Source organism: Gymnoscopelus microlampas, assembly GCF_963454915.1.
Source record: "Gymnoscopelus microlampas genome assembly, chromosome: 17".
In the NCBI taxonomy this organism is placed as follows: domain Eukaryota; kingdom Metazoa; phylum Chordata; class Actinopteri; order Myctophiformes; family Myctophidae; genus Gymnoscopelus; species Gymnoscopelus microlampas.
Window position 1 is genome coordinate 17,080,396 of NC_139954.1, and position 21,998 is coordinate 17,102,393.

General features: G+C 43.0%; 1 protein-coding gene across 6 annotated transcripts in view; it reads left to right on the top strand.

Moving 5' to 3' along the window:
• The window catches only part of zmym2 (zinc finger, MYM-type 2), a 47,687-nt gene that overhangs the window by 13,523 nt on the left and 12,166 nt on the right, over positions 1-21,998 (top strand). For all 6 annotated transcript variants that reach the window (XR_014602762.1, XM_084084878.1, XM_084084880.1 and 3 more), the window contains exons 3-21: positions 747-948; positions 1,323-1,477; positions 3,100-3,248; positions 4,132-4,294; positions 6,308-6,520; positions 9,560-9,713; positions 10,390-10,505; positions 11,518-11,646; positions 12,391-12,541; positions 14,476-14,648; positions 15,305-15,470; positions 15,630-15,658; positions 15,844-15,988; positions 16,573-16,694; positions 17,909-18,041; positions 18,621-18,767; positions 20,272-20,384; positions 20,608-20,818; positions 21,312-21,463. Coding sequence is in view for 5 of the 6 variants with exons in the window: in XM_084084878.1 (XP_083941004.1) it covers positions 747-948; positions 1,323-1,477; positions 3,100-3,248; positions 4,132-4,294; positions 6,308-6,520; positions 9,560-9,713; positions 10,390-10,505; positions 11,518-11,646; positions 12,391-12,541; positions 14,476-14,648; positions 15,305-15,470; positions 15,630-15,658; positions 15,844-15,988; positions 16,573-16,694; positions 17,909-18,041; positions 18,621-18,767; positions 20,272-20,384; positions 20,608-20,818; positions 21,312-21,463 (2,823 nt within the window). In the remaining variant the exon portion in view is untranslated. The remainder of the gene's footprint in view (positions 1-746; positions 949-1,322; positions 1,478-3,099; positions 3,249-4,131; positions 4,295-6,307; positions 6,521-9,559; positions 9,714-10,389; positions 10,506-11,517; positions 11,647-12,390; positions 12,542-14,475; positions 14,649-15,304; positions 15,471-15,629; positions 15,659-15,843; positions 15,989-16,572; positions 16,695-17,908; positions 18,042-18,620; positions 18,768-20,271; positions 20,385-20,607; positions 20,819-21,311; positions 21,464-21,998) is intronic.

Sequence of the window (21,998 nt, forward strand, 5' to 3'; positions counted from 1 at the left end):
GGCTCTCTGCTATAGAGCACCGAAGTCTGACGTAATTTACACATCCTACCTGGGTCGCGTTTTTTCCCCCCCGTTCTGAATTCCCATGGACTTGTTTAATATCGCTTCAAATAAGAACTGTGTTCCAAAAATAAACAAATGACCCTGGCGATTTAACTCTTATGGATATGAAGCATCAACTGACGGTGAGAAAACGCTAATGTTACTTCTGCCGAATTAGTAAAATGTTTGCCAATAATAGACTGTATCAAATATGAGTGACTGACTATCATAAACGATACAGAGCCTCCTCTCTGACAATTTCGCCGAGACAGTTTGTTTATTTTTGGACCCCAATTCTTATATGAGACAATTCTATGATGACACAATGTTATTCTCCATAGAGAAATTACTTTACGAACCAGGGGATGAACGAGTGACGTCAGGACTTCTGTACTCTATAAGCACCTATCTTAAAGGTGCTATATAGCACCTTTGTCAAATGGTGCTATACAGAACCATTATAGGTGCCTAACCTAAGCTGAAGAACCATAGCAAACCTATAAAGAACCATACAGAGGCTGAACTGGTTCTTCATATGGTGCTATATAGCACCTCGGGGTCAGCCCTATGATCCCTTAGTTTAGGGTTAGAGTTAAGAGGGAACATAGGTACGCTCCCTAGCACCTCAACCACCCCAAAGAATCATTGAAGAATATGTTTGGTATCTATCTATCGATTAACTAGCCTGTTCTTTATAACCCCAGGGTGCTGAAGGTGAAGTGGAGGAGAATGGTTTGCAGATCAGTGGGACATTCAGCCCCACTGATTTACAGATCAGTGGGGCTTTCAGCCTGAATGCAGACTCCTCATCTAGCAGACCCACAGCCTCCTTCAACCCTGGACGAGTCTCCGCTTCCGCAGGACAGCCCGTTCAGAACGGAGATACGGGGACGCACGCCAGGACTGGTAATGCTCTGAAAATACTATATGCATCGTGCACGGCTGCACGCACCCGGTTGACACAATTGGGGAAAAGTAACCTCTTGCATGTATGTACACTCAAGGAACTGACAGATGCAGTCACACATCCAAAGAACACACACACACACACACACACACACACACACACACACACACACACACACACACACACACACACACACACACACACACACACACACACACACACACACACACTCCATTGCTTTTACTTACAGATGCACATGTGTACCACCCACTTCATACATTCACTTTAGTTTTCATCAGCATTCTGATTAGAATAAAATGTGACATTTTCCATCGCACTGATTTGCACTGTGTTTGAATGTTGGTCCGTCCAGACTCCTGGATCTCCCAGTCAGCCTCATTCCCTCGCAATCAGAAACAGACAGGGGTGGACTCTCCGTCTCCTGCCACCTCCCTCACTAAACCTCCCGGCCAATCCTCCTCAGCATCCTCTTCCTCAGGGTCTCAGCAACAGCCCAGGACAGTCAAGGTACTCGCTGTGTTTGCTATGGTCTTCTGTAACCCTCTGTTACTCACTTCGTGTTTCTAAAATGTTTTCATTTCAAGTAACCCCAGTTTGATATGCATTAGGCCACTGACCCCCATTTGATATCATCTTTTATCTCTGAATTTTATTTCTGGATTGATACTGGATGTACAATATTATACTGGATATCAATATTCTGTGCCTACTTGAAAAGGTAAGAAAAATGAAAAATCGCTGGCACTATTGGCAATTATTAATTTATTTACTTGGCACTGAATGAGCTAACTTTCAATCACTGTCAAAACCCTGGTGGTCCCCGGACCCCAATTTGATAATCAGTGTCTCACTTATTTGAAACCCAGCCCACCCCTTCGTTTCTTTGTCTTTTACTGTTGCTCATACATTTTCTTTATTTCTGGATTTTTCTCACTCTCTCTCGGAAACTTGCATAGCTGCCCAGGGCTACTATTGCCCCTTGCTTTGGTCTCCATGGTCACCGAAAGGGAAACCCAATTTTCTCCAAGCTGGGGGGCATTTCCTCTTAGTTTTAAGGGCTCTAGTCCCTGTGGAGACCATTGGGTTTGATTATGCCACTAGCAATACCAGGATGGCACATCCTTTCATGTGCAGAGTTTTATCAATTATGATTAAAGATTTCCTCCTGACGTTCTGTCTGAAACATTTAATGAAAAACTGTAATCCTTTTACAATATGAACTTACTTTTATGGAATGTAATCTGAGAAGGAGTGCTGTTACATATCAGCATGGCTGTGATTCAGTCATAGGCACAAGTCTGAGTGCCTAAGCTAATCATAGCGGTGTGAGGTCATGCTGTTTTACTGAATGTCAAGTGTGATATTGCAATAATATTGTACAAAATACAATTCTAGTACAACTTATGTATCCAGTTCGGAGAGACAATTTTGATTTTGTAGCTGTAGTAGGCTAATATTAGCTAGCTAATGGAGTCATACCCTACAGTAAAATGTTCCATTGCTGTTTTACTATATATTATCAGCAGCACCCATTGAATGCCTCTTGTCCAATCAAATTACTTGCCTGGAACTAACTATTATGTAAAGGACAGTATTTTTTATATACTGTATTGGCAGGGGTCTTCAACAGGGGGTCCGGGACCCCTAGGGGGTCCTTAGAGTTACTACAGGGGGTCCACCAAATCTTTGTAATATGATTATTTTTTTTACCTTAACCACTTGAACCCTAGCATCCCTTTTCTAAGGAGAACTTTACCAAAAAGCTTGTAAATCGGCTATTTTTTGTCAAAGAGGTGTTTGGTGTAGAGGGAAAACAGAGCAGACCAAGTAAACAAAAAAAGTTAAACCTGAAACACAATTTTATACAATATAGAGGGGGTCCCTGCTTCATCTCTCTCTCAGTATAGGGGGTCCTTGGCCTGAAAACGTTGAAGACCCCTGCTGTATGGTATATATTGCCCAAAACATAGAAAAATCGCTATCATCTTCAGCACTAAATCACTGTCACCTGGTGTGGACACAAATGTGTTTGTTTTCCTGCCCTGTTCCCAGGACAGGAGTAAATTCACTGTGTGACAGAAAATGTTTTTCACGCAAAAATATGGTTCATGTTTTCATATGTTTCGTAGGTCACCTGTGCCAATTGTAAGAAGCCCCTGAAGAAAGGGCAGACAGCCTACCAGCGTAAAGGATCAACACATCTGTTCTGTTCCACCACCTGCCTCTCCGCCTTCTCACATAAACCCGCCCCTAAGAAGAGCTGCACCATGTGTAAAAAGTATGACTTTATTCTTCGCTGATGTTTAAGGCATTCTGCCAGCACCAGTTGAACTGAGATTAAAAGTTAGGTTTGTGCATGCAGCAGCAGTTAGGGTGTGTTGAGCCTGCAGCATACTCCAACCGAACACAAACTTTGTGCGGCTAGAGTACCGGTAGGTCAATAAGAAAGAAAAAACTGACATCATAATAATAAGTTAGGTAGTGGCTTTCAGGACATCTAGTTTAAAAATCTTGGAGGTACAAGAACATTGTATGTGATTGGTCAGACCCTCGATGCACTTTTATATATTGTTTATATTGTTTTATTTCCGCAATCTGTCAGTAATGTACTACGGACAGTTTTGAAGAAACATTGGCTGAGAATAATCCATCTTTGAGCGACTACAAACAAAGCCAGATGGCAATGAATTAATGGAGAGAGATAGCACACACATTGTCCCATGTGTCTTTCGCCAGAGATGGCGAAATCTCAGAGACAAATTATGTCAATGCACGGTGGGGGTCTAACATTCAGAATTCAGAGAGAAGTATAAATTGGTTTTGTCCTTAGAACCTTGTGCAGCGTTGGCAAGCCCTGCCGAAAACGCGTGTGTGTGCGTGTGTGTGTGTGTGTGTGTGTGCTGAACGTTTGTGTATGCATGTACATGGTACATAAAAGTTGTTCCAATATGTGCCATTTATCTCTGGCTGTCCCTTCATATGATACAAGCTTGGCTGCGACTGTGAAAAGTTTTAACATGTTTAGTCATAAGAACAGAGAGAAACTCAATGCACACTCTGTTGGCCCCTATGTTTCGATGATCCTGTGTTTTAACATTTATCAATTACGGACACGTATCTTTGTCATTTTGACTGTGTGTATTTGTGTGTGTTCGTTCCAGGGACATCACTACAATGAAGGGTACCATCGTGGCTCAGGTGGACTCCAGTGAACAGTTCCAGGAGTTTTGTAGCACTGGATGTCTGGGGGCCTACGAGAACAAACAGAACCCACCCAAGTCTACCATCAAGACCAAGTGCACCGTGTGTGGCAAACTGACCGAGGTCAGACTTCCTCATGATGAGACTTCAACATGACCAAACTATTCATAAAGTCAGTCTAACACAGTGGTTCTCAAACATTTTAATGTCAAGAACCCCCAAATTGATATATATTTAACTGCGGAACTAATTTAGCTGGGGACCCCCTGGAACCCCCCAAGGACCCCTGGGGGTTCCCGGACCCCACTTTAAGAACCACTGGTCTAGCATTTCATCATGTGGTCAGTTCTAAAGGTATATACACTTGCCACCATAGGAACAGTGGTGTACATAGGCACCTAACTGCACAATGCTTCATAGGCAGGGGTGCCCCCACCGAGGTTGGTGCCCTGTGCTGCGCTGCTTTTATCCGCCAGATTGGGACGTTCGCGTATCATCGGTGACGAGTGCCTGTAACACAGCTGGCAACACTCACACAATCACGTGCAGCATGCGTCCTCTCTCCCCCTGCGCCTAATGTCTGTACATGGGGCCGACGCGTGCTTTAGCGTGATTGTGTGAGTGTGGCTTCAGGAAGTAAATTCCTAGCCTCGAGCTCCAGGCTTTTAGTTTTTAGTTTTGCTAAAAAATAAAAGCTTGGAAATTCATGTCCCAGCTGTTGGTACGCAAAAGCGCCTTGCGTCGTCTGATGTGCCGCGCATTATTTATTTTGGGTGCGCATGCGCACCTGCGCACCGGTTATGTTCACCCCTGTTCATAGGTGCCCCTGCACAAATAAACACAAACAAATAGCACTACATCCCTGTGTAAGACAAAGGCTGTTTCCAAAATCACGGGCCGCTGATTTGTTTGTGCCTGATGCCCTGACAACACATTGAGGTTAGACAACACACACTCCATATTTGGGCGTAGCTGCAAACTCCTGAACTCCTTATATCGTTATGGCTGAGTCATGGTGACATGAGTGTGATGTCAGAGGTCCGCCCGCCCGCCAGCCCTTCCTTAAGGCAATTTTAATATATAGGATATGTCTGTCTTTCTCTGCCTATTCCTCTCAACAATTTAGGCATTTAGCAGATGCTCTCATCCAGAGCGACTTGCTAAGTGCAAGATCGGAGTAAGTGGCATGAACCCTAGTCAACAAATGACAGGGTAAGTGGTCAAGCAAATTGAGTGCAAAGAAAACGATTTAGTGCAACAAAGAAACTACGATACCAGGCAATTGTCAAACCATCATCAATCTGTATTAAACAACATCTAATCAACAAGTCAAGTCAATTTTATTTAGCGCCAAATCACAACTCATGGTTTGGAGGCCATACTCTTTAAATTACAGAGACCCAACAATTCCCCCATGAGCAAGCTCTTGGTGACGGCCACAAGGGAAAAACTCCCCTTTCGACACCTCAAGCAGAACCTGGCTCTGGGTGGGCGGCCATCTGCCTTGAACGGTTGAGATAAGAGAGAGAGAAGAACAAACAATACAGTCTAATAGTCAGGATTAATGGATGCCTCTGGGATGAGAAAGCACAAAATCCCCAGGAAGAAGTCAAGTTAGTAACGTGCAAACAGTATATATCTCTCTAAATAACATGCATAGCATGAACAAGTAACTAACATACATCTGCATATGCAACTATCATCTATCAAAAATTGGCAACAAGGAGTGGAATGAAAAGTGAAAAGGGGGAGAGACAATTAAAGACAATTAAAGTATTTCATACATGGTCCAGTCATATGCAAACTTTTCACATGCACCCAGCAGCTCCCTGGCTGATTCCGTTGAGGCTTGTTTGTTTTTAGAATATATGATTATAGCATTGTTTTATCTGAAAGCTTTCAGCACTTCCAGTTTATAAATGTTTAAATAAGCAATAATACTTTTACAATAATACATTACCATTGCCACAAAAATATACTGTCACCCATTCACCATCGTGTTAGTACATGGAAATGTTTTCATATAAACAACCCATCATTTATTTTAAACATTTGATAGATTATATCATCATACAGTTTATTAAAAAATAAATGTTTTCTCTCTTCTTTTCTTCCCTCTTGATCGATTCCCGACAGATCCGGCACGAGGTGAGCTTCAAAACGGTGACCCACAAGATCTGCAGTGACGGCTGCTTCAACCGCTACCGCATGGCCAACGGGCTCATCATGAACTGCTGTGAGCAGTGCGGGGACTACCTGCCCAGCAGAGCCACTGCCAACTACTTCCTGCTGGTGGACGGACAGCAGAAACGCTTCTGTTGCCAGAACTGCATCAGGGACTTCAAACTGGTAGGGTGATGCTGATTTGTACTCGGTTGATTGACTATTTTCAATACGTGACACCGTTGTGAATTTATGTATGAATCGCCCTTACGGTAGGAGGGACCAGCTACAAGGGTTAACCTACCTACCAAGTAGGGTGGACCTACAGGTAGCGAGGGAGAACTACAAGCATTGCAGATTTGTACTAAAGATGGGTACACGTAAAAGTTCCACTAGTTTGTTGCTTAGTAATAATAGACTAGACATGCCTTATTGGCTGGTATACTTTGTATGTGTTGCCTTGCAACATGATCTCTTGGAATATTCTATCATTGGGAACTATTGGGTCTTGATATCTGTCTCCCAAAGTCTCCTTTCTAGAAGGAGACTTTGGTGTTGGTTATATTTCACTGGGTGGGGAATTCTCTCTAGCCAAATGCTGGTTTATTCCAGCTGCTGGTGTTGAGGTCTACTACCTATTTATTCGGTAGGCAGCAAACTATCGTCTGGATGTTCTATTCTATTGTAAAGATCATGAGGGGCCAATAAAACAAAATGAAATTAGAATGGACAATTTGGGTGGTTCTGTCTGGGTACGCATGTATGCTACTCCCAAGGAAATGTTCCACCCCCAATACTGTGATTGGCTGATTTGGTGACACATGGAGAGAGTGCTCGTTTTGGTTCACGGTCTGTGACTTTCCAACTTGGACGGCTCATTGGCTGCTCTGCTTGTGCACTCGCTTGCCTATTGTCATGCTCCGGTGTGTCTCACGAGCCGCAAGGCCTTGTCGCTGTGCCTTTCTTGTTCTTGAATCTCAAGTGATTGCCCATATGCAGGACGTAGCGTGTCCCAAAAAATCCTTGCGAATCGCATACACCAGTTGGGTAAACTTTACTGCCACTGTTGAGGTGATTACTTTACTGTGTTGTCCCTCTAAATCGGTAAGGGTCTCTGATTTCCTCATGCCTAAATAAAGAAGGAAATGCACAAGGCAGGCAGACCGTCCATTCCTATAAATAGGAAAATCATATGTAACCCAGGCAAACAGGTGTGTGTGTTTGTGTGTTCGCTTGTTGGGGGATCATTTAAAAATCAATCAATATTCATACTATGTCCTCATTTATTTTTAATGTGATAAATATATTTGACTGTTTTCGAAATAGCTGGAAATATGAAAGTATAATGTTTGATAGTGTTTCGGGGAAGCATACTGTACGTATATAAACTGTGTGTGTGTGTGTTGAGTTCAAGTTCGTTTAGTCCTGGAGACACAGTACGAGGGTTTTCTTCCATTTTCTATTTCTGCCTGTCTGCCCTCTATCCTCTGTCCTTGATTTCTTTTATTTTAACACATGGGTTGCCAAAACCGTATTTATACGGTTTTGCAAAAGGTGCAAAAACGTACTCGGAGTGCCTAAACCGTATTAAAACGGTTTTGGTGTATTTTTTTTTTTTTTTTCGCACGGGAGGGGCTAGAGCAGCTCTGGGAGTACCCATTGTGATCCTGAGAAGGATAGGCCAGATAGATCACCGGAAACCGGCTCCCCATCCGCTTCCTGTCTATTTCCTTCTTTAAAACGCCTATATCTCCAAATCTGTTTCCGGTGGGGAAAACCGGTCATGCGCGATGCGCGATCCCCCCCGTTGTAACTCGCGAGTGAAATGTTATTGTTGCAGGATGTAGCCAGGGTCATGGCGCTACATGAATGGATGCTTTTTTTTACGTGGATTTGCTCGTCGTGGAGTCTAGAGCTTTAAACAGCAAAGCGCAGTCAATGGGGAGAATGCTGGCACCCACGGTAAGTTGTTATGAAAAAATCCAGGCACCCAATGTGTTAATGTTTGACCTTCTGTTTCTCCCTGTCTCTTTTGACCCCACTCTCTGTCTCGCTTTGATGTTCCTCTGACATGGTTTGTCATCTTGTGTTCCTAATTCCATCCCTCTGTACAAAACACACACATTGTCACATGCGGTCGACCTCAAGCTTTGTGATTTGGGTTTATTGTGGTCTATTTTATTTAATCCTTAAAGGTTTTAAGTTTTAACTTTACTGTATTATAATGCTACTCCTCCTGTCAGGGGCGTATTTATATATGCATATCCTGGTACTGGCTTCTGGAGCAACCTAATTTCCTCTCATGCTGCATTCACAGTCACACTTGCGCCAAAAAAGCTACAAAATGGCCAGGTGTGGCCAACTTAGAGTTCTCAAATTCTGCCCGAACCTGACCAGACACGATGTTTTCGGTCCGGGACGAAATTGTATGCCAATTACTCGGGCTGAGCCAAGCCTCGGGTTCTGTGAAAAAAATTATAAATAAATACAATCTATTACCCCCAAAAAAGGCATTTCAATTGCCCCTAGCGGCCGCACGGTAAGGCCAATGGAAATGGCTTTGGATGCAGCTCAAAGTGAACTTTACTCAGGTATCTAGTTCGTCGCTGTCCAACCTTCCTAGCCCATGTTATTAAAAGAAAACTCTAACATTACAAATTGGCGAAAGTGGACATTTTCAAGATGTTTTGGCCATTATCTCTGGAACGAAAGGTCCAATCTGTTCAGTTCAAAGCTTGTCCAATGCGTGACTTTGAGGACATAAAGCACATAATAACGTTTCAGGTTTTCGGGCCTACATTTATGGTCATTATTCGGGTCGGCCCTGTCAGGGCCCAGTTAGGGCCGGGCTGTATTTTCAGGCCTGTTGAGAACTCTAGGCCAGCTCCATTGCTGCCGAGTTGCTGCTCAAGCCACACTGCTTAAATGAAAAGGGTTAAATAGCACACTGAACTGGTTAACAGCACGAATGACAGAAGGGAAATGGTGAAATAAAAACACATGATTGATTGACACTTCACTGCGTCATCAGAGCATTGAAAAAAGTTGATGTCAGCCCAACTTGGTTTGTAGCGTGTCACGCCATGTGAAGTGTCAGGCGTCATTTTGTAGCTTCATGTTGCTGGCATCCATTGAAAATGACTTGTTGCCTCTAGCCTGTCACTTTATTGTGCAGCATCACAGGGTGATTAAACCTTTTTTTTAATGATCCCATCTCTGTACCAGGCTCATAGTAAGCTGGCAAGCTGTGTGACCTGCAAGACCCTAATAAAGACAGGCGAGGTTCTCCACAGTGTGGGGGCCGGAGGCACCATGGGATCCTACTGCTCCGTCACCTGCATGAACAAGGGCAAAATGGTCATCACCCCCACCACCCCCAGTGAGTACATAAACATAAATACCCCCACCACCTTCAGTGAGTACAAATGCGAGAGGCGTTTGCATAGCATTTTTAACACCATACCATCGCTGTGATCACTTGACAACAAGGCAGGCGCGCCAACTGCGAGGCTTGTGAGGCACGCTCGAGCTAGCCGAGCAGCCGATGAGTGTACTGCCTGGGTTGGCAAGCCGTGATGGATGGAATAGGTTATCAACCATTTTCAAATTGTACAATTATACTTGACAATTACTTGCACGTTAGGCCATCTTAACATTAGAAGGTTAGCTAGTTAACTACATAATGTTAACAGACTGGCTGAAAGCAGGGACACGTCACTCCACCCAGCCTAAAGGAGGACAGCGAATGAAAATGATGAGTGCGTAGTTTTCTAAATTTCTTATTGGGCAATTAGACCTGACTCTCATTTGGTGGTCCAATTAATTCCAAAGGTGTTTGATAGAGTTACGGTCAGGGCTCTGTGCAGAACATAACAATACTTCCTCACTCATTTCAACAAACCATTTCTTTATGGCGGAGACTTGAGATTTCCATTCGCTACTATATCATAGTGTAGTGTATATAGGGAAGAGAATTGGTTAGGATTAGAGACCTTGTTTCAAGGTAGCATGGTATCATGAGGTGTCTTCATGTGCATCTTTGTGTTTGTGTGCAGACGCAGAGCCAATGTGTCATTACTGTAAGAGGAACTCCCTGCCTCAGTACCAGGCTACGCTACCGGAGGGGAACGTCCTCAACTTCTGCAGCTCACAGTGTGTCACCAAGTTCCAGGTAACACCCTCAGTGTCAGTTCTCACATCAAACCCCATAGCTGCCATTGAGTTGCCCTTAAACATGCAGAGATTGAATAATTTGAATCACAGTTGATTCCATGACCAAATGTTTTTCACTCTGTAGATCAAAATGCATTCTTTTTTTATTATTATTTAGAGTAGCCAATCATTTTTTACCCCCTTTTTCTCCCCAATTTAGTCGTTTTGCCAATTAATTCCTCCCCACATACATTTCTGTGTTGGCCTTACATACCTATTTTTGATGTGGGAAATGTTCCTTTTGGCTTCCGTAAACAATCTTCTTGCTATAGGAGTCTTATCTAACTTTCTATAGCAGAAGGAAGTAGCTACTTGCTGTGCAAGGGTGGAGTGGTCCTATAGTTTTATTGTACTGTAAGACTGGAACACACTTACACAGGTTCCAGAAATTCCTATTTTATCATTTGTCATGCAGCGGTGTTGTCATGCAGCGGTGTTGTCATGCAGCGGCGTAAATAGACGATCTTTAAGCTTATGACGTGTTGCATTGCGACTCATTGTGAGCTTATTGATCTGTTATACTTGCTATTTTTGAAAATCTAGGAAGATTTCACTTTTTTGAAGATGTTTGCCTATAATGACATGCCCAAAATAAAATGCCAGGTTAAAAGTGGTTAATTGGTGCCTGATTGAAATGGCAAGATGCTATGTTCCTTGAAAGTACTTGAAATGTGCTTTAATCTGGCCTTTGAAAACCAAACCCTGAATTAGTTTAGCTTAGTTAGGGTCATAATCATCATTATGAGGATGTTGATATTGTGCCGGTCTCTGTCTTGACATATCTTTCTAAGGGAGCACATGTGTGCTTTATAGGGCAAGAAATTTAACAGCATAATCTGCAGAGTTTTGCTATATAATGTTTATTTATTTTATAATATGTATTATTATTATTATTTTACACATTATGGCGGGAAAGAATTCTCAAGTTACAACAGTGTTCATAAGACCTTCATTTAATTCATTATTTTCAGAATGCGCCAACGCTCCAAACGACCACCAATGGCCAGACGCTCCTCCCCACTACGAACAGCAGCATCCAGCTCAAATGTAATTACTGCAGGGGAGCCTTCAGCCTGAAGCCTGAAATCTTGGACTGGGAGGTGAGACCACTTGATTGATTGAATACTTTAAGAGTAAAAAATGTAAACAGCACGAAGGTACAGTAAAACACTTCGACTAAAAGGATAACACAAAAAAGTCCTGGGGACTTGTTTCCATTGTCTCTATCAGTTAACTTCCATTGCATTGCCATTGGCATCACTGTGACGGATTCCAAAATGTCACCATGTCCAACAAATACGCTGCAGCCTATTGCCGTGGATTTCTGGATCAATCAGCAATTGATGAGGCAATAAGAGATGCGACAATATTCTAGGTGGTGATGGTTATGCTTTAATGTACATGATATCATGGGGAGAAGTACGATAACACTCGGTGGTCGGTGGTATGGTAGTTCTACCAAGAAGCACAGGGATCAGACCATAGTTATTCTGTAGCTGCTTCAAGGACAAGCTGAACCATAACAAGATAGGCTGCACCAAAACAATCGCTATCAGGTATAGTGGAGACATCTAGGTTCTTACAAGCTAACAAATATCATAATGTATTATATAAGTACTATAAGTGATGGTCAAATATAAAGGTTAGATATAAGCAGCCATAATAACAATATAGTATAATCAATATGATGACTATGATTTTTTTTTTCTGAAAAGCATCCTGAAGTATCCAATTTTAGGACAAATTGTATTGACTCCTCTACTGATGGGAACGAATGAAAGGCAATGGACCGTCCTCACAAAGTATGTTGAAATAAGCGTGTGTGTGTGTGTGTCCGTCTTAAGGATAAGGTATACCAGTTCTGTAGTAAGCCATGCTGTGAGGACTACAAGAAGCTGCACTGCATCGTGACGTTCTGTGAGTACTGCCAGGAGGAGAAGACGCTCCACGAGACGGTCCAAATCTCCGGTGTCAAGAGGCCTTTCTGTAGTGAAGGTACTGTACTCCACCTTTTAATTTCAAAGACCCCAGTTTGATATGCATTAGACTACAGACCCCCCTCCCACTTGATGCCATTATTTATATCTGGGACCCCAATCTACACAGTAAAATCCTCAGTGTTCATTTAACTTTGAGAGTGTACAGATGGAACCAAGCTGGGGTCCATTTGGACCACTGGGAGTCCCCAAACCCAATGCAGAGAACCAATGATGTACTGTACACAGAGCTCCCCCGCACCCCCAGCACACGGTTATATGATAACAAGCTACCCCTGCACCTGGGAAACACAGAGGCCATATTGTTTGGGACCACAGTGAAATGAATTGTCCAGCATTGTTGTGGAGTTGGGAGGGGAGGTTAATTTCAGCCAAGACCTCTATAAAACATCTGGACAGTGAACTGGGTGCAGATCTAGTAAGTGGAGGTAGCACGTCCACAAAAGGAATATGCGCAGGCAACGTTGACTCTATAACCTCGCGTCACCAGGCTTTTACACACAGCGGAGAAAGGCATGACAGTGACATCAATGACGACTCCTTGGTATCTTTATTACCAGCTTCGAGTTTAAAGGCGTACGTCCATGCTACTTCAGTGTCGCATATCAGTGACATCACTGTTGAATCATTGGCATCTTTATCCTAGCCTTTCAACATGCGTTGAGCAGTGCCGTCACTACAGGCTGTATTTTTTCAGGCTTGTGCTTCACGCTAATGAAACACTTAACGGGAATATACATTTTATATGAACATTCAAGTGGAACTATCAGAATCTGCCAAAGTAATGCGCCACTCGTAAAGTAATGCGTCACTCTGCAAGTTTAACGAAAGTTTTTTACCTGTCCAACATAATCTTTTCTCATAGACATAACCGTTTGTTATCATCCTATCATTGTGGATATAATTCCATATACAGTAGGTCAATGATATAACATTATGTATTGATATAATAATATATAAATAGCAGTCATTGACTTCTGTGTTTTGCTACGATTGGGGTTCTCTTGATGCGACTACCGCGCGTCTACTCGCGATAGCGCTCGAACGGTGGGTCGTATCGGGCTGGCGAGGCGCATCCAACGGTGCCCGGCCCGAGTCTGTCCTTCGCTCCTTGGACAGATATGGAGATATCTGTATCATAATTCACCAACACATTGACATGTATCCGGGTCCTGCTTTACTAGGCTTGCCTAGTTTTGTTTTTAGCCTACCAAAAACACAATGTGACTGTAATATAAAGGCTTATGCACACCTTCAGTTTCTTTCTTTCAGATAGGAGGAAGGCAAGAAAAGAGAGCGGTTCTGCGCATTGTCCTTAACCCATTAAGACCTGGAACTGTGTCATTTTTAGATTTGAGCTAAAAAGCATTATTTTACACTTTGGGCTATTCAAAAGATATATAGCAGATATACAAGCTCATACGAGCTTGTAAATCTATTTTTGAAAAATCGTGAAAAAGTGTGCAAATCTTTGAATATATATATTTTTAAAGCGAACATTTTTAACTCAAATCTTTGCTTCTGGGGGTCCCTGGAACAAAATATTTTGATGGGGGTCCGCGGCCAAATACATATAATTTTGGGGGTCCTTGACATGAAAAAGATTGAGCACCACTGATATAGAAACATACGTTTTTCAGAATACTGTTGGGATTTAGGAGACATGTAGAATCGGCTTCAGGTCTTAAAGGGTTAAACACTTACTCCCAGTCTGTCTTCTCTCTCTTAAGCCTGAATTGTGCTTAGTTGCACGCTGGTGTCAAACACCTAAAATACCAGCTCTACAAGCCCACAACACTTTGCGAGCTTGTAGATCTCTTTCATCTCTCTTTCATCCAGCCCCTCTTTCTCCACCTCTACCCTCTCTCATTCTGTCTCTCCCACTGTCTTCATACATTCTCATTCTTTCTTTCACCCTCTCTCCTCTCCCAGGCTGTAAGTTGCTGTTCAAGCAGGACTTTGTGAGGCGTCTGGGCTTGAAGTGTGTGAGCTGTAATCACTGCAACCAGTTGTGCAAGAGAGGGGTGACCAAGCAACTGGGGGGAATGAACAGGGACTTCTGCAGCGAAGCCTGCGCCAAGAAGTTCAACGACTGGTACTGTAAGGTCAGTCCGATGTGGTGGTGGTTCTTAAGCCCCATTTATACTTTGTCCTACGACAGTGTCACAAGCAGAAAATAGCCATCTACAAGTTTATAATGCATCCAGTGAGAGTTTAGAGTTCAGCAAATTTTGACGCATGACCCCTTCGTACTACTGAACATAATTAAGCATTACGTGTTAATTTGCATGCTGTGATGATGAATGATGATAACTATAATGATGATGGTAGTTTATATTTAAGTATGATTGAGGCAACCTGATCATTATGATCGTGATGATAATTGTGATAAAGATGAGTGTTTATAAGTTACTGTGATTTAAGCTCCCTCGTGGCTCAACTCGGTAATGCATCAACCACATGGGTTCGATTCCCGGGTCAGGACCCTTTTTGCAGGTCATCCATCCTCTATACCCTCATCATGCTGTCATTTATTTATTTATTTTAGTCATTTATCTAAATAAATGCCATTTGACGAGTATTGATTTCCTCCTTCATCCAGAGAGCTAATGCAGCATGCATTCACGCTCCTCTCTGTGGAACATGGTTGGATAGAAGTGGGCTTGTGGAACAATGCAACACCTGGTGAATGATCCGACCCACCAGCCAGTGTGGACACAAGCTGTGTATTTATACCTGCGTTTCCCCTGATGTCCACTAGGCGGCGAGGTGTGACTGCTGTAAGGTGCAGGGCAACCTGACAGAGTCTGTGCAGTGGAGAGCTGAGATGAAGCATTTCTGTGACCAGGAGTGTCTGCTCCGCTTCTACCTCCAGCAGAACGAGCCTATCATGGTCACACAGAAAGGCCCGGAGAACACCAGCCTAGGTAGCTGATTGTGCATGTGTGTGTGGGGGGGGGGGGGTGTTTTATTTTTTTGCACACACACTGAAACAGTTGCACTTAATACGATGGGTGTGAGTGTGTCTGGTTGTGCACGGTAATTTTATTCTTTAAATTGTTCTGATGTATTCATTCTATCACCAGGGTTTGACATGCCATCAGCCAAACCAGGGGTAAGTAATACATTATGTAGATTTATTTTTGCATCTTAATTACACAATTGTAATGTGGCTCGTCATGATGCATCTTAATTACACAATTGTAATGTGGCTCATTTGCTATAAGTCTTTTTATTTTTATGACGGACTTGCTTACCTACCTAACAAGCTGAGCTCCTGGTCTGCATGCTGTGTTGTAGATTATGAACCAGGGTACGGTGGCGTATGCAGGAGGAGGTGTGGTGGTTAAGGACGTGAAGAACAAGGCTGTTCTCTGCAAACCCCTCACACTCACCAAGGCCACCTACTGCAAACCTCACATGCAGAGCAAGCTCTTACAAACAGGTGAGACCCCCCCCCCCCCCCCCCATGGTGCTTCCTCAGTTCACACTGAGGAAGCTGGCTATTACCCCAGGGTGGGACGTTTTGTTCACTGGCGGCTAAATCCCTCAATGAACTGGTCACTTAAACTTTTAACCAGGCTACTACTAAGGCTTCTAAACTGGAATGAGACCCCTTGTGGCTGATGGGTAGAAAAAAACTACCCCGTCATGAAATGAATGGAATTGTAGGTTTAAAGTCAATCAAATCAATCAATGATTGTTTGATTTGTTAAAGTGGGAGTAATAGTAGTAATGTTAGAATTAGTGTCAGTATTACTGCTTGCAGTTTTTTATTTTATGGTTTTATTTAATTTAATGCTCTATTTAAAAACAAGCTAACATATATTAAAGTTTATTATTACCAGTAATAGTGGTAGTAGTAGGAAATGTTGTTATACAAGTTGTTTACACAAAATGTCTAATGCCATGTGTGTGTGTGTGTGTGTGTGTTTGTGTGTGTGTGTGTGTGTGTGTGTGTGTGTGTGTGTGTGTGTGTGTGTGTGTGTGTGTGTGTGTGTGTGTTTGTGTGTGTGCGCGCGCTGCCAGATGTGGACGACGGTGTGAAGAGGGAGTACATTCCCGTGCCGATTCCTGTACCTGTCTTTATCCCAGTGCCCATGAACTTGTACTCTCAGATCACACCATCGCTACTCCCCATGCCTCTACCGGTAAGAAAACAATTAAAAACACAACATATGCAGTATATATAGCAAACATTCCTGGATTAATTTAATTGTGGAGGAAGATTTAATGGAGAGGTTGTAGTGAATGGTCTTCTCATACAGGTTTCAGGTGCAGCATTCCTTCCTTCCTGCCAACCTGTCTGTTTTTGTCATGGCAGTAGGGCTCATTCACATACATTGACCTTGGGATTTTAATCTTTGAAGAGAAATCCACATCCACAAACTTCCAGATTTTTTTTTATTTTTGCAAAATCAAATATTGGTTGACTCTAGGGTTGGGTGATATTTCACAATATTCCTACCGCCCACTGTTAGCCGAAATGTCGGCAGTTGCCAATATATTCACTAGAGAAAATAAATGAACGTGAAAACAGCTCCCCAGTCCCCGGCAGCTAATCTGTCGGGTTACTATTGTAACGTGACATGATGCTGTCAATGAGGAACAGAAGATGTGAAAGTAGAATTAATAGCGATTGATATTGCAACTGGGATTGTCCAGAAAAATAAAGTCAACACATGAATGCAGATTCAGATTGAATTGTAATAATAGCCTAATCCTCTTCAGGATTAGGCTAAAATCTGTGAACTTGGCATATCATATTCCTGCCGGAAGAAACAAAATTTAAGCTTGCATTCGCAATAAGGTTTTGCATTCTATATAGAAACAACTAAATAGGTTTCACTTTTGTTTTTAATGGCTTGTCGCTTAAATGGAAACAAAGTTTTGCTCTCAAACCTTAGCTGATAAAGAGACAGCTAGGAAAGCTCTCATCCATTCCATTTATTACAGAGGACTGCACGGCCATATGCGTGCATAATATGGCCCAAATTGATTCGCTTTTCGTGCACCATTTAGTATTGCACTTCACAGGTTAATCGGGTTTTATTTGCCGAGTTAAATTCTCGAGGAGGCAGACCATTACATTTACAAAATAAAAGGACAGAAATTGTCCAATAAAAACACAACGATTGCACTCATCAAACGTCCAATTGCCCAAGCCTTGTGGACTCAAGCATAATCAAATCAAAATATGTAACCTGGGCCACTAGAAAACGGTGTCAAACCGTGACCACTAGGAAGCATCGTCTAACCGTAACCAGAGCCAGTGTTTAATTCTCTCCACTGCTGTCCAGAGCCAGTCATGCACTGCAGCATCAAGCTACAGCCTCGCTCCATGCTCTGCTTGTGTCCTGTCCAGGTACCAGTGCCAGTGTTCCTGCCTACCACACTGCAGGGGGCCGAGCAGATAGTTCAGTGCATCAGGGATCTGAAGAACAAGGTGTCCTCTGATGCCACAGTGGACAAGGTGATCACTGAGGAGCAGAAACCAGGTACACCCGCTGGCCATGTCTTAGTTTCATTACTGTGGGGAAAATGTATTGAGCTTAAATGCAATTCTAAAATTGGATTTGCTAATTGTCTAACAATGTTTTATACACACTTCTCAGTATGCAGTAACTCTGATTTGGAGCATCATTTGGGGCCCCAGGGGATAAATTGCCACCTCCTAGTGTTCACATTTAACCTTACCTTCAGTTCTTTTATGAATATTTTCTCCACCTCGGAACGTTTATTGCAGATCCATCATATGTGCACATGTGATACATTATGTCACATTATAGACATGTGTTTTCTTGTATCTGCAACCAGACATTCATTAGCCACTTTTAACCTGGCATCCCTATGTTGGGCATGTTATAGGCAAACATTAAAAAGAAAAAAAAAACATTCTATTATTTATATTTTTCAAAAAAATGTGAAAATAGCAGATATACAAGTTCACAACGTGTCGCCATTGAAACGCATTGTGAGCTTGCAGATTGAATATTTTCGATATCATTGAAATATGGCTTAAGTGGTCACTTTTTCGCCACCCTATAGTTTTTTCTGAAATGACGCCTCTGTTTCAGATGTGAAGCCAGTGAAGGTGAAGAGGGAGCGGGGAGGAGATGTGGGGGAGGGGGAGTCCAGCTGTTCCAGTGGCAGCAGCTCTGAGGAGGAGGAAGAGGAGGACAAGTATGAGCCTGATCTGGACCTGGAGATGGACTTCCCTCAAGGTAAACACAGAAATAAATTGTGACTTGGAGTTGTAGAAGTTAGGAGTCAGGCTTAGATTTAGAGGGCGTCTGGTGATGCAGACAGTTGGTGCGCTCATCATAGATTTGTGAGTTTGGAGAACCCAAGTTAACACATTCTCTGCCCGGTATTAATTAATTAATTCATCCGCCACTGCCAGCGTTTGCAACCTTATTTTGACGAGCCACGGAGACCCACGATGTGGACACGGATGTAAACAAAAGCTGTCTGGGGGGAGGGGGAGGGTCTCGTCTATCCACCGGAACAAAAACATTTTACCGCGATCGTCCATTCTGTTGTTATCGGCAGTTGAATATGGCTCGTTTTCATCAAAAAAAGAAGAAATCCGAGCTAGATGTGCGTTTCTAAATCTCATAACATGGGAGGGAACGGAGTGACTTTTTGGGGGATGATGTCATTTCTGCTTCTAGCCTTCTCTCAGTCAAGGGATCAATCATAGGTTGGCGAAGAGCGCCCTCTAGCTTAATTTCTAAAAACATATATTTCTTTTAATTGACGGAGATCTCCGTCAATGGCAGGGAATGTGTTAAAATGTGACTCTTGTCATGTCTCGCACTTCTCCCCTCGCTCTGTTCTCGGTTTCCTCTCTCTCTGTACTCTCCTGTCTCAAAAATTGTGGAACTTTTTGAAGAGAGCTTGTGCCCATGAGTTGTGCGAGGTGGTGAGAACATTTAAACATATACTGTATAGATTAATACAATAATAATGAATATAAAAATACGAAACATACAAAAGTGACATCTAAAAAGTGCAAACATTGTGTATGTGTGCGCCTGCATGCATTCGTGTGTGGCTACTGGTTAGAATATGGATGTATTAGGGGTTCGCAAGGAGATGGTCTCGCACTTAGTGGACTGAAATGTAAAGTTCTTGGGAACGGTTTCATCCATGCTCACTTTTCAGCAGCAAACTGAGCAGAGCGGGTTTGAGCGAGCACGGCTATAATAACGGGAGAAATTACAAATTGAGAGCACAGCATTTTCCTGCTGTGCTGTGGGTTTCCTGGGTTAAAAAGAGGGAGACTCCCGCTAGAATTGGGAACTTTGTCAGGTATGCCATATGGTCACGAACAATCAGAAGGGACTGTTTGAAGAAAAGAGGTATTTCACAGGGGATTGGATATCAGTGATTGCGAGCGATGTGTCTGTAAGTTGTTAAAGATGCTGTAGTCAACCTAATGGGGAAATTATTTCCTTACAGCCTGTTGGGTGTTTAGGAGTTTAAGTTGGTCAGTGTTTGCGCGAAGGCCATTTAACCACATGAACCCTGGCGTTTCTATGTTGGTTGAAAGATTCAGTGATATATATAGCACATCTATAGCACATCTCAAAGCTCCCAACACTTTGCATCAACCCCCTTTAGGTACTAGGCTACTGTTGGCTTGCTAGCTGATGATCAGTCCAGACATGCTGGAGTCACTGCAAATGAATGGATGGGGCTGATCTTTCTATCCCTCTGTTTCAGCCCCTGCCCCGGACTCCATTCTAGCTCTGGAGGATGACATGGGCTTCAGTTTGCCCCCTGTCTTAGCTGAAGAGAAAGAGGAGCCACTATCACGACCCCAGCCTAGGAGGAAGGTAGTGTACACACACACACACACACACACACACACACACACACACACACACACACACACACACACACACACACACACACACACACACACACACACACACGTTTGTCTCTCTTTGAAGCGTCACCACAATTATAATGATTTTCATCGTCATCTTTTCGTCTTTGTGTATGACTGGTGCTCTGTGTGTGTGTGTGTGTGTGTGTGTGTGTGGGTGTCTCTCACAGGGCCACAAGAGGCGAGCGGTAGAGGAAGAGACCGTCCAATCCTCGTCTTCATCGCCATCCTCATCTTCCTGTCCGTCTGACAGACGTGCAGAGGGAGAGCGACGCAGTTTGTCCCTGCAGGCTCGCTATGGCCTCAACGCCTGGAAACGCTGGGCGCTGTCTTCGCCCAACCAATCAGACGACACAAAAGGGAAGGACGGCCCCAACCCAGGTAAGGAAGCAATGCCCACACAGTTTAATTCAATCCAGTTAACTGGAATTATCTACAGAGTGCTACAGGGATCAGACCTTTTTTGTTTTCTTTTGGATACAATTATCTCTGTAGCAAACACATTTGATTATGATATTCATGTTTCAACATGTCTATTATAGAAAGCAAATATAGCACATGAATGATTCCAAATCCACACTAGAGATATTAACGGGTGAAAGTTATGTCATAAAAGACATTTGGCTTATGTTAAAAACAGACCACATTTTCCAATTATTTCAAAAGTATATTCACAGAAATCTAAAATCCTGTACATTGTACACCAAGGCAAATTTCTTGTACATGCAAATGTATACTGCCATAAAGGCGTTTCTACAGTTTGGGGATCATAAGGATCATAAAAAAATGTATATGTCATTTCATTATGAGCAAAAGAAAACCCAGTCATAATGTGGTGATGAACAGAAATTAGTATGTTGTGGTGTGTTCGCAGCCCCTGTGGTGCGGTCCAATGGTAACATGCTGTCCCTGAGCTCGGCGGAGCTGAGCATGGCTCTGTCCAAGTTCATCAAGGAGGTGTGTCGGCCCAGCGGCGATCACTACGCTCCAGACAGCATCCTGTACCTTTGTCTGGGCATACAGCAGGTCAGTACCACTGTCTGGGAGGGAAGGAATTACACCAGTATTGTGTGTGTGTGCACTGTGTGGTATGGGTGGGTGAAAGGAGCTTTCCCTCTGTATCTTTGTAGTATATTTAATTCAAGACCGTCGTATGTTACCAGGCGTGATAGGCTGGGTTTAGGGGCATGTGTGCATTTGTCAGTGGATTGTCAAATTTACCTTAAATCTGAATAATTGTTGTTTTTTTGGTGGCAGAGTGGCATTAACAAGTTTTAAAAAGACTTAAATCTGATGTTAACATAAGTGGGAGTTTGATGAATGTTAAAATGTGTTTGAGATGTTCCATTGAAGAAGCATTGAAACTTCTCTAGACAGGGCAGAGCTGTCACAGAGTTCTAGGTGAGTTATGTGTCTGTGATGAAACCCAGGACTGGACAGGACTTGCAGACAGACTGGCTGGTGTCCTCAGTTTGTGCTCAGACCGCTAATAACCCCACCGCACGCACACACACACACACACACACACACACACACACACACACACACACACACACACACA